Consider the following 13,604-nt stretch of genomic DNA (forward strand, 5'->3'; position numbering starts at 1 on the left):
AAGTATTAAAGTTTTCGGTTTCATTCCTGGTCAGGAAGGAGAGCTGCTCAGGTATCTGTGGAATGTTTGGGTCACTCCAGGGGTCAGAGGTCCTGAGCCGGCACCTCCGAGAGTCTGAGTTACACTCTGGGTTTCAGTCGCACAGCCACAGAGATTACACCGAGGTCTCAGAGACCCGTAGACTCGCACAGAGACCCATAGACTCGCACAGAGACCCATAGACTCGCACAGAGACCGTAGACTCACATAGAGACCCCTAGACTCGCACAGAGCCCCGTAGACTCACACAGAGACCTGTAGACTCGGAAAGAGACCCGTAGACTCGCACAGAGACCCGTAGACTCGCACAGATACCCGTAGACTCGCACAGGGCCCTGTAGACTCACACAGAGACCCGTAAACTCGCACAGGGACCCGTAGACTCGCACAGGGACCCGTGGACTCGCATAGAGACCCGTAGACTCGCACAGAGACCCGTAGACTCGCACAGAGACCCGTAGACTCGCACAGAGACACGTAGACTCACACAGACCCGTAGACTCGCACAGAGACCCATAGACTCACACAGAGACCCGTAGACTCGCACAGAGACCCATAGAATCACACAGAGACCCATAGACTTACACAGAGACCCCGTAGACTCGCACGGAGACCCATAGACTCACACAGAGACCCGTAGACTCGCACGGAAACCCGTAGACTCGCACAGAGACCCGTAGACTCGCACAGAGCCCCGTAGACTTGCACAGAGACCCATAGACTCGCATAGAGACACGTAGACTCGCACAGAGACCCGTAGACTCGTACAGAGACTCATACAGAGACCCGTAGACTCACATAGAGACCCCATAGACTCACACAGAGACCCCATAGACTCACACAGAGACCCATAGACTCACACAGAGACCCCATATACTCACACAGAGACCCGTAGACTCCCACAGAGACCCGTAGACTCACACAGAGACCCGTAGACTCGCACAGAGACCCGTAGTTTCGCACAGAGACCCGTAGACACGCACAGAGACCCGTAGACTCGCACAGAGACCCGTAGACTCGCATAGAGACACGTAGACTCGCACAGAGACCCGTAGACTCGTACAGAGACTCATACAGAGACCCGTAGACTCACATAGAGACCCCATAGACTCACACAGAGACCCCATAGACTCACACAGAGACCCATAGACTCACACAGAGACCCCATATACTCACACAGAGACCCGTAGACTCCCACAGAGACCCGTAGACTCACACAGAGACCCGTAGACTCGCACAGAGACCCGTAGTTTCGCACAGAGACCCGTAGACACGCACAGAGACCCGTAGACTCGCACAGAGACCCGTAGACGCGCACAGAGACACATAGACTCGCACAGAGACCCGTAAGATCGCACAGAGACCCGTAGACTCGCAGAGACCCGTAGAATCACCCAGAGACCCGTAGACTCGCAACAGGGACCCGTAGACTCGCAGAGACCCGTAGAATCACCCAGAGACCCGTAGACTCGCACAGAGACCAGTAGAGTCGCACAGAGACCCGTAAACTCGCACAGAGACCCGTAGACTCTCACAGAGACCCCTAGACTCGCACAGAGACCCGTAGACTCGCACAGAGACCCATAGACTCGTACAGAGACCCGTAGACTCGCACAGTGACCCGTAGACTCGCACAGAGACCCGTAGACTCTCACAGAGACCCCTAGACTCGCACAGAGACACCTAGATTCGCACAGAGACCCGTAGACTCGCAAAAAGACACATAGACTCGCACAGAGACCCCTAGATTCGCAAAAAGACACATAGACTCGCACAGAGACCCGTAAGACCGCACAGAGACCCGTAGACTCTCACAGAGACCCCTAGACTCGCACAGAGACCCGTAGACTCGTACAGGGACCCGTAGACTCACATAGCGACCCCATAGACTCACACAGAGACCCCATAGACTCACATAGAGACCCCATAGACTCACACAGAGACCCCATAGACTCGCACAGAGACCCGTAAACTCGCACAGAGACCCGTAGACTCGCACAGAGACCCGTAGACTCGCACAGAGACCTGTAGACTCGCACAGAGACCCGTAGACTCACACAGAGACCCGTAGACTCGCACAGAGACCCGTAGACTCGCACAGAGACCCGTAGTTTCGCACAGAGACCCGTAGACTCGCACAGAGACCCGTAGACTCGCACAGAGACCCGTAGACTCGCACAGAGACCTGTAGACACGCACAGAGACCCGTAGACACGCACAGAGACCCGTAGACTCGCACAGAGACCCGTAGACTCGCACAGAGACCCGTAGACACGCACAGAGACTCGTAGACTCACACGGAGACCCGTAGACTCGCACAGAGACCCGTAGACTCGCTCAGAGACCCGTAGACTCGCTCAGAGACCCGTAGACTCGCACCGAGACCCGTAGACTCGCTCAGAGACCCGTAGACTCCCACAGGGACCCGTAGACTCGCCGAGGTGCGGCGTTCACGCCCCACGGTTGGAACCCTTTGGTGTTGACACATCGACACGAACTTACGTGCTCGCGCAACCTGAACAAGGCCATGCCTAGCATTGATTCACTCGCCATATTGCCCGTCCAAGGACGGCTGTATTGCAGTAAATCTTAAACTTGCAAGCGAAAATCGGACCGCGACGTGATATATTCATTGCATTAGTGCGTGTGCAGTTTGTAAGGGCGCCAATTATTATTAATGGGGGGGGGGGGTGTCCATGTGGAGGATGTCACCTGCTCATGATTATTAATGAGGGAGGCTGTTCGATGGCGAGTGACGTCACTTGCTCATGATTATTAGTGAGGGGGGGGGAAGGTGTCTATTTGGAGGACGTCACCTGCTCATGATTATTAATGAGGTGGGCTGGTCGATGTGGAGTGATGTCACCAGCGTTAAGAACAGACGTTCCTGGGTGATCATAGTAGGGGTAGCGACCTCGCTTAACCTTTCCTGCATCTCGGGCCCCTCTCCCGCTCTTCTCTCCGCGCTCGTATAAACTCACTTGACCCCACCACACCCCCCCCCCCCCTTACCGGACACCCGTGGTAGCGGGCAATCGTAGCTCGCCGCATTCCTCCTGCCCCAGCCGAAGCAACGATTCCCCGGTCTGAAAATGAAACGGATTGCGAATCGCGACTGCGGGCGTGAAGGCCTTCGGGATAAACTCATCATGGCGATCACCGTGGCAGTGGTTGTAGTGGTGGTGGCGGTGGTGGCGATGGTGGTGGCGATGGTGGCGGTGGCAATAGTGGCGATGGCGGCGGTGGCCATGACGGTGGTGGTGATGGTGGCGGTGGCGATGGTGGTGATGGTGGTGGTGGCGATGGTGGCGGTGGCAATAGTGGCGATGGTGGCGGTGGCCATGGCGATGGTGGCGATGGTGGCGATGGTGGCGGTGGCAATAGTGGCGATGGTGGCGGTGGCCATGGCGGTGGTGGCGATGGTGGCGGTGGCGATGGCGGTGGGTGGCGATGGTGGCGGTGGCGATGGCGGCGGTGGCGATGGCGGTGACGGTAGCGGTCGCGGCGGCGTTGACGGCGGTGCCGCTGGCCCCCTGCAGGAGGTGACGCTGGAGAACCTGGAGTTCATGCACTGGCTCGCCGACACCTACAGCCTGCCGGGCCTGCAGACGGCGCTCGCTCGCTTCGTGGAGCGCAATCTGCGCTCGCTGCTGCGCTCACGCCCCCTCCATGTGATGGCGCTGCCGCTGTCGCTGCTCGGCGCCGTGCTGCGCAGCGACTCGCTCACGAACTTCTCGGAGCTGGACCTCTTCTTGGTGAGCCGACGGAGAGACGGGCAGACGGAGTGGGAGATGGTGCGAGAGAGAGAGAGACGGAGAGAGAGATAGAGAGAGACAGACGGGGATGGAGAGATGGAGAGATGGACAGAGAGAGAGACAGAGAGAGGGACAGACAGAGCAAGACAGAGAAAGTGACAGGGAGAGAGAGACAAACAGAGAGAGAGAGACACTGAGAGAGTGAAACTCAAAGAGAGAGGGGCAGAGAGAAACACTGAGAGACAGAGAGATAGAGATAGATGGAGAGAGACAGACTGAGAGTGGTTGATGGTGCTCGCATGAAGAGCGGAATCCGTGGGCAGAATATTAGTGTAGTGTATAGTGTAGTGTATTGTGTCGTGTATAGTTGTGTGTAGTGTACTGCATAGTAGTGTTGTATGGTATACACTATGACACACTACACCAAACATTACACCACTATACTAAATTGGAAACTAATTTCTTGAGAACTGCTTTTCGTGTGGGCTAATTGCTACGCCATCGCTCCCCACACAGCAAAGATAAAGATCCTCCATTTAGCCTTAACAGACTGTAAGGGCAAGTGATGTTAGCGAGCACATGGCACCAGGTACTCATTTGAGGCTGAGTCGACCTAGGGGAGGCCCGGAACCGGTTCAGATAATCGTCACTGGTGTTGGCCGTGAGCGGGAATCGAATCTGGGTCGCCAGGTTCATAGCACAGTGCGCTAACCGCTACACTACCGCTCACACACGAAACACACGACACACACGTACACACACACACGTACACACGTGTCGGTCATAAGCACACTGCCCAGGTATGGGAAACTCTCCACTCTCTCCACAACTGCCCCATCACCGATTGGGAGTTGTGGGGGTGGAGTGTCCGATGGTACAAAATACCCAGGCAGGTGCTTAGTTTTGGTGGGGCTGATGGTAAGGCCCCATCTCTTAGTGGCACGCTCCAGTCTCAGCAGCAGCGTCTCCAACTCCTCCTCTGAATGAGCAGCTATTACCAAATCATCGGCATACATAACGTGGTTGAGCAATAGGGAGCCATCCCTTGACCGCACCCGGGCATCGATCAGCCTCTCATTATATCTGTACCAAATGGAGATTCCCCCGGTACAGCTATTGAAGGCTTCACGAACTACGTGGTCAAAATAGATGTTAAATAATGTGGGAGCCAGAGGATATCCCTGTCGCACCCCAAGGTGTACAGGGAATGGCTCTGACTCCCGGCCACGTAGTTTTACCCGGGCCCGCTCACCATCATGAAGGTCCTTAATGATCGTGAGCAGAGGGTCAGGGACTCCAAAAGCACGAAGAACAACCCAGAGCCCAGGCCTACTGATGGTATCATAGGCCTTGACCAGGTAAATAAAGCAGAGATGTAGGTCTTGTTGGAATTCCCTACACCTCTGCTGTAGCAGACGGACAGAAAATATGGCATCTGTGCAGGACCGCCCTTTCCTGAAACCGCCTTGGAGCTCCGCAAGCCTCTCAACACACACACTCACACACGACAACAACAACCGCCATTCGCAACGAAGTGGCGGTGATGTCACTACGACGCTTGTGCCAGGCCATGTGCACCTTGAGGCCACGTGAAGTGTCAAATGCCCGCTGGCAGGAGGTCACGGGGCAGACCCCCAAGTGCCACGGGTTGACTAAGATGACTGAGTTGACTGGCTGATGCACCACCTGTGCCCCCTACTGTGCCAACCTGCTGTGCTTTAGCCACCCGGCGCTCCGCTCGTTGTTGTGAGCGTCGCTCCTCCGCCCTCCGTTGTTGTTGGAGGGCGACTGCCTCCAACTGCCCAGTAGCGTCCTTCACGAGCCTCCTCCACAGAGGCTGATCTTGACACCGCAGTATCAGTCATCGGCAAGTCCACTCAGCTCCACGTCCTCCTGTACCACATCATTCCATCTCTTCTCTAGCCCGTGCCGCGCCCGTTTAGCCCCCTCGATCCGGCCGAACAAAAGCTGTTTCGGCATGTGGTGGCTGGGCATGCGGGCTACATGACCAAGCCAGCGCAGCCTTGCCTGCCGGAGGAGCTCACCGATGGGACCTTGCCCAGATCTTTCAAGGATTTGTGAGCTCCTCACACAATCCAGCCTGTTAAACCCAGGATGGATCGTAGGCAGGCTAGCCTAAATTTTTCTAACCGGCGAAGATGTTCCATTAGGGGGGTTCACGTTTCGCAAGCATAGAGAAGGGAGGGAATGACCGTGGCCGAGAATACCTGAAGCTTAGTGCGGAGCGACAGACCAGGTAGCTTCCACACAGCGTTACGCAACCGATGAAAAGATATTGCCGCTCGACTGATTCGGAGTGAGACCTCTGCTGTTAAACTGGAGCTGGTCATAAGCACACTGCCCAGGTATGGGAAACTCTCCACTCTCTCCACAACTGCCCCATTACCGATTGGGAGTTGTGGGGGTGGAGTGTCCGATGGTACAAAATACCCAGGCAGGTGCTTAGTTTTGGTGGGGCTGATGGTAAGGCCCCATCTCTTAGTGGCACGCTCCAGTCTCAGCAGCAGCATCTCCAACTCCTCCTCTGAATGAGCAGCTATTACCAAATCATCGGCATACATAACGTGGTTGAGCAATAGGGAGCCATCCCTTGACGGCACCCGGGCATCGATCAGCCTCCCATTATATCTGTACCAAATGGAGATTCCCCCGGTACAGCTATTGAAGGCTTCACGAACTACGTGGTCAAAATAGATGTTAAATAATGTGGGAGCCAGCGGACATCCTTGTCGCACCCCAAGGTGTACAGGGAATGGCTCTGACTCCTGGCCACGTAGTTTTACCCACGCCCGCTCACCATCATGAAGGTCCTTAATGAGCGTAAGCAGAGGGTCAGGTACTCCAAAAGCACGACGAACGACCCAGAGCCCAGGCCTACTGATGGTATCATAGGCCTTGACCAGGTCAATAAAGCAGAGATGTAAGTCTTGTTCGAATTCCCTACACCTCTGCTGTAGCAGACGGACAGAAAATATGGCATCCGTGCAGGACCGCCCTTTCCTGAAATCGCATTGGGGCTGCGCAAGCCTCTCCTCAGCGTGCCTGACAAGGCGATGTTGAATAATCCTTGCCAGGACCTTTCCCGGCACACTGAGGAGTGAGATGCCCCTGTAGTTGTTACAGTCTGTGCGGTCCCCCTTCTTAAAGAGGGGGACCACCAGGGGATCCTTCCAATCCTGCGGAACCTGTCCAGTGGTCCAGACTGTTGTTATGATGTCATATAGGGCAGTCTGTGCACAAACGCCACCCTCCCTCAGCATTTCGCTTGGGAGATCATCTCTACTCGGTGCCTTTCCTGGTCTCAGACTCCGGATCGCCTTCAGTACTTCCTCAACAGATGGCACCTCAGCCAGCCAATCACAGGGGGTGACTTCTTTCAATATTTGAGGCACTGCAGCCTCAGCAGGGTCATCTCCACTTTGTGCCACGATGTTTTCCTGGCTGAGGGATTTCCCCTCCCCCTGGACCTCACAAAAATGCTCAACAAATCTGCAAACCTGTTCCTGGGGGTCAGAGATTGGATCACCGTTTTTTCCCCTAATGATGGTAATTGGTGTGGCGCTGCAGGTTACTTTTTTGATGGAGTTAAATAGAGATTTGTGATCGCGGGCCACTGAGGCAGACTCCATCTCCTCAGCAACCCGCGACCACCACTCATCCTTGCAGCGACTCACAGCTCTCCGAACCTCCGAGCGAAGGCTGCAGTAAGCCTCCTCATTCTCTGACGTGGGATGCTGTAGCCGATGAGAGTGGGCCTGTCGCTTTTTCTCAACTATCCTGAACACCTCGTCTGTCAGCCAGGGTCTCTGGGTAGGTCTGGACCACGTACCCAAAGCAGCCATTGCAGCTGCATGAGTCACAGTCCTAAACCTCACCCATTTACCCTCGACATCAGGAGGAGTGAGGGACGATGCCAACCCCAGTCGCAAGCGATGATGAAATTCTCGCTTGCAACTTTCATCAGATAACTGAGACCAGGCCACTTTAGGTTGGAATGGGGTCCTGGGTGTACACCCACCACCGGAGTGGAAGAATGGCAGGCGCATCTTACAGATGACTAGTCGATGGTCAGAGGGCAGATCAGCTCCAAGGTAGGTCCTGGTGTCAAGGACATGGGCTCGCATCCGCTGGTCCGTCACTATGTAGTCCAGCAGATGTTCTTGCTGGGTTCCGGCATGCATCCATGATGTTGTGTGGATGCGCCGATGCCAGAACAGCGTGTTGGTAATTACAAGCCCATGGGCTGCACAATAATCTAGCAGCCTCCTACCGTTGTTATTGAGATGATCTGGCCCATGCCCTCCAATCACTCCAGACCAGGTGCCAGCATCATGACCAACTCGGGCATTGAAGTCACCCAACAAGATGATCTATCCCGAGGGGCCACTTTAGCCAGCACCGGTGACAGGAGGTCATAGAAGGCATCTGACTCATCGGCTTTGCCTGCATCCCTCCACGCATGTTCGTCTTCGGTGGGGGCATAAGTAACCACGACCACCACTCCTCGCCTCCGGTTGATGGGAAGGCGAGCCCAAAGTAGCCTAGGGCTTACAGCTTCCCACACCTCACCGCCACGCTCCCACGCCCCCTTCATTCTTTTGTTGAAAAGAAGAGCCACATCCTGTTGTTTGGCAGTCTGCTGCCCCGAGTAGAGGACTGTCCACCCCTCATGGTGGCAGGAGCCAGAGCCGGTCCACCGGACCTCCTGAATGCCGCATAGATCCAGGCGGTACCGGTCCAGCTCCCGACAGGAGTGGCAGCCTCTCCTCCGCAGTGAGCGTTCGAACATTCCACATGGCCACACGAAGTGGCTTTTCGTTGTTTCTGGAGGAGCCCCGAGGGTAAAGATTCAATCTCCTGGCTCCACCAATTGGGGTTTGGCCAGGAGACATCATAGACGCCTGCCCCCCCGGGGCCTCCGTCACAAGCTTATTAGTTACATATTTAATTTGTGGTTTAGTGGTAATTTTTTGAAGGTGGAGGGGTTACCAGCTCCTCGCACCCATCCAGAACCCCCGTTTAGCCACTGTGGTTGTCACAGACGCTATGAGGGGAGAGGCCAATCGGAATTGTCCCTCCCCCCACAGCACTGTCCACGACAGAGTTGCCCGTCCGGCACCGCGAGGAGGTAGGGGGTTGTTTTACCGGACTCACACACGACACACACACACTCACACGACACACACACGCAATACACACACTCACACATGACACACACACAACACACACACACTACACACACAACACGACACACACACGACACACACACACACGACACACACGACACACAACACACACAAATGACACACATAACACACACACGACACACACGTCACACACACGCACAACACACACGTACGTTTTTGGCGCATGACCACGACTTTAATCTCTCCCCCCCCCCCCCTCCGCCACGCGTCCCAGCTCACATTGCGCTGGCTGTCTCACGACCCCACGTCGCGCCTGCCCCGCGCCAGCGAGGCGCTGTCGTGCGTCCGCCTCGCCCTGCTCGACCCGGTGGTGCTCCGGGCGATGGTGCTGCCCCGAGCCATCGCCATGGACGACGCCAACGGCAACGGCCCCGCCGACGCCGGCGAAACCGGCGCCGGCGGCACCGGCGCGCCGACCAACAACAACGCCGCCGTCGCCGCCAGAAACGGCGCCCGCAACACCGAAGGAGCAACGGGCGAGAACCGGGGCGGCGGTGCGACGCGCTTCCCTGTCTCGTCGTCACCCTCCTCCTCATCGTCGTGCCGTCTGCTGGTGGAGGAGGCGCTGGCGTACCACGCCCACGAGCACGCCCAGCCCGTGCGGCAGACGGCGCAGTCGCGGCTACGTCACCGCGGGATGGTGAGACGCGGCGGCCGCGGCCGCGGCGGCGGGGAGAGGGGGGGTGTAGGGAAGGGGGCGTAACGGTGGTAAGCGGTAGCAAGACAAGCCCTTCATCAGAATGTTTATATACAGCGAGGGAAAAAAAGTGTTTGATCCCCCGCTGATTTTGTACGTTTGCCCACTGACAAAGAAATGATCAGTCTATAATTTTAATGGTAGGTTTATTTTAACAGTTAGAGACAATAACAACAACAAAATCCAGAAAAACGCATGTCAAAATGTTATAAATTGATTTGCATTTTAATGAGGGAAATAAGTATTTGACCACTCTGCTAAACATGACTTAGTACTTGGTGGCAAAACCCTTGTTGGCAATCACAGAGGTCAGACGTTTCTTGTAGTTGGTCACCAGGTTTGCACACATCTCATGAGGGATTTTGTCCCACTCCCCTTTGCAGATCTTCTCCAAGTCATTAAGGTTTCGAGGCTGACGTTTGGCAACTCGAACCTTCAGCTCCCTCCACAGATTTTCTATGGGATTAAGGTCTGGAGACTGGCTAGGCCACTCCAGGACCTTAATGTGCTTCTTCTTGACCCACTCCTTTGTTTCCTTGGCCGTGTGTTTTGGGTCATTGTCATGCTGGAATACCCATCCACGACCCATTTTCAATGCCCTGGCTGAGGGAAGGAGGTTCTCACCCAAGATTTGACGGTACATGGCCCCGTCCATCGTCCCTTTGATGCGGTGAAGTTGTCCTGTCCCCTTAGCAGAAAAACACCCCCAAAGCATAATATTTCCACCTCCATGTTTGACGGTGGGGATGGCGTTTTTGGGGTCATAGCATTCCTCCTCCTCCAAACACGGCGAGTTGAGTTGATGCCAAAGAGCTCCATTTTGGTCTCATCTGACACAACACTTTCACCAAGTTGTCCTCTGAATCATTCAGATGTTCATTGGCAAACTTCAGACGGGCATGTATATGTGCTTTCTTGAGCAGGGGGACCTTGCGGGCGCTGCAGGATTTCAGTCCTTCACGGCGTAGTGTGTTACCAATTGTTTTCTTGGTGACTATGGTCCCAGCTGCCTTGAGATCATTGACAAGATCCTCCCGTGTAGTTCTGGGCTGATTCCTCACTGTTCTCATGATCATTGCAACTCCACGAGGTGAGATGTTGCATGGAGCCCCAGGCTGAGGCAGATTGACAGTTCTTTTGTGTTTCTTCCATTTGCGAATAATTACACCAACTGTTGTCATCTTTCTGACCAAGCTGCTTGGCAATGGTCTTGTAGCCCATTCCAGCCTTGTGTAGGTCTACAATCTTGTCCCTGACATCCTTGGAGAGCTCTTTGGTCTTGGCCATGGTGGAGAATTTGGAATCTGATTGATTGCGTCTGTGGACAGGTGTCTTTTATACAGGTAACAAGCTGAGATTAGGAGCACTCCCTTTAAGAGTGTGCTCCTAATATCAGTTCGTTACCTGTATAAAAGACACCTGGGAGCCAGAAATCTTTCTGATTGAGAGGGGGTCAAATACTTATTTCCCTCATTAAAATGCAAATCAATTTATAAATATTTTGACATGCGTTTTTCTGGATTTTGTTGTTGTTATTCTCTCTCTCACTGTTCAAATAAACCTACCATTAAAATTATAGATTGATCATTTCTTTGTCAGTGGGCAAACGTACAAAATCAGCAGGGGATCAAATACTTTTTTCCATAGACTCAACAAAGAGACTCGGTTCGAGGCCCATAGACTCACCTAGAGACCCATAGACTTACTTAGAGACCCACAGACTCACGCAGAGACCCATCGACTCACGCAGAGACCTCATAGACTCGCATAGAGACCCACATTTACATAGTGACCCATAGACTCACCTAGAGACCCATAGACTTACTTAGAGACCCATAGACTTACTTAGAGATCCACAGACTCACACAGAGACCCATAGACTTGCTTAGAGACCCACAGACTCACACAGAGACCCACAGACTCACGCAGAGACCCATAGATTCAAGCAGAGACTCATCGACTCACGCAGAGACCCATAGACTCACGCAGAGACCCATAGACTCAACACAGAGACCCATAGACTCAACAAAGAGACCCATCGACTCACGCAGAGACCCACAGACTCACGCAGAGACCCATCGACTCAACACAGAGACCTCATAGACTCGCATAGAGACCCACATTTACATAGTGACCCATAGACTCACCTAGAGACCCATAGACTTACTTAGAGACCCATAGACTTACTTAGAGATCCACAGACTCACACAGAGACCCATAGACTTGCTTAGAGACCCACAGACTCACACAGAGACCCACAGACTCACGCAGAGACCCATAGATTCAAGCAGAGACTCATCGACTCACGCAGAGACCCATAGACTCACGCAGAGACCCATAGACTCAACACAGAGACCCATAGACTCAACAAAGAGACCCATCGACTCACGCAGAGACCCATCGACTCAACGCAGAGACCCATCGACTCAACACAGAGACCCATAGACTCAACAAAGAGACCCATCGACTCAACGCAGAGACCCATCGACTCAACGCAGAGACCCATAGACTCAACGCAGAGACCCATAGACTCAACGCAGAGACCCATAGACTCACGTAGAGAACCGCTCCTCTCCACGCAAGGTGCTGCACGTGGTCGGAGGCAAGAAGCGCGACGCCAGCAAAGCGTCCGAGATCCGCTACCTCATCCGGACGAGGACGCGACCGGTGGGCGACGGCTTCGGCCGCCAGGGCAGCAGCGATGCTGACGGCGGCGGCGACGACGAAGACGACGACGACGATGAGCGTGCCGACGACGACGACGAGGAGGAGGGCGGCGGCGGCGGCTCCGGAGGTATTTGGACATTTATATCAGCCGAATACTCTAAACGTGCGGCGTTGATTGTAAATGTGGAGGGGACAACCGGAGGACCCGGAGAACAATCCACGCGACTACGGGGAGAGAGAGAGAGACACGCAAACTCCAAATATCCAGCAGCAGGCGTCAGGGTTGGAATTTAACTCATGACCTTTTGCATACCAGGCGAGGGAGTTAACATCTCCTAGCCACCGTGATGATGAGGATGATGATAAAGAGAGACGCGCAAACTCCCAAATATACAGCAGGCATCACGGTCAGAATCGAACTCACGACTTCCTGCATACAGTAAAACCTTGGATTGTGAGTAACTTGGTCTGCGAGTGTTTTGCAAGATGAGCAAAACTTTTAAATGAATATGAATTTGATAAACGGGCGAAGGTCTTGCAATAAGAGCAGTGTACGTGTACGCTTTGTCTGCCGAGCATTACGTGATCTCAACTGATATACGAGTGCTTTGATATACGAGTGCTTTGGATTACAAACACGTTTCTGGCACGAATTATGCTCACAATCCAAGGTTTTACTATACCAGGTGAGGGAGTTAACATCTCCTAGCCACCTTGATGATGATGAGAGAGAGACACACAAACTCTACAGCAGCAGGCGTCAGGGTCGCGATCGAACCCATGACCTCCTGCATAACAGGTGAGGTAGTTAACATCTCCTAGCCGCCGGCGCTGCACAACGGGACATCTGTGCAAAAAGAGCTTCACAGCTCACCGGATTCCTCCTGCAGTCCAAACAAAGATTTATGATTCTGACATTGGCATCTGCCGGACTAATACAGATTGTGTATTTTCGTTTCCCTTAGGTGTGGACGTCGGTCTGGGGCGGGTGAGGGAGACAAGAGGAGGTGGCGGCCGTGGTGGTGGTGCTACTGGATTTGGAGGTAGTGGTGGTTGTGTTTGTGCAGTGTGTGCAGGTTGAATGTTTTTTCGTACCGTACTTAGCCAACTGCGCTAGTCAGAGGTGCGGGAGGAAGGACAACAAACTAAACACAACAACAAACAGTTGTAAAGAAATTAGTTTGTCAATCTAGATGATTAATTTAAAAGTGTATAGCT

At 54.0% G+C, this 13,604-nt stretch overlaps 1 protein-coding gene across 1 annotated transcript in view; it reads left to right on the plus strand.

Annotated features, from left to right (window-relative positions):
- The window catches only part of KLHL32 (kelch like family member 32), a 45,150-nt gene that overhangs the window by 14,693 nt on the left and 16,853 nt on the right, over nt 1–13,604 (plus strand). The window contains exons 5-8 of the mRNA XM_076053256.1: nt 3,579–3,794; nt 9,237–9,662; nt 12,303–12,513; nt 13,352–13,429. Coding sequence (XP_075909371.1) covers nt 3,579–3,794; nt 9,237–9,662; nt 12,303–12,513; nt 13,352–13,429 — 931 coding nt within the window. The remainder of the gene's footprint in view (nt 1–3,578; nt 3,795–9,236; nt 9,663–12,302; nt 12,514–13,351; nt 13,430–13,604) is intronic.

This window comes from Petromyzon marinus, chromosome 60 (assembly GCF_048934315.1).
Source record: "Petromyzon marinus isolate PM22_M1 ecotype Great Lakes invasive population chromosome 60, UKy_Petmar_22M1.pri1.0, whole genome shotgun sequence".
NCBI classification, from domain to species: Eukaryota; Metazoa; Chordata; class Hyperoartia; order Petromyzontiformes; family Petromyzontidae; genus Petromyzon; species Petromyzon marinus.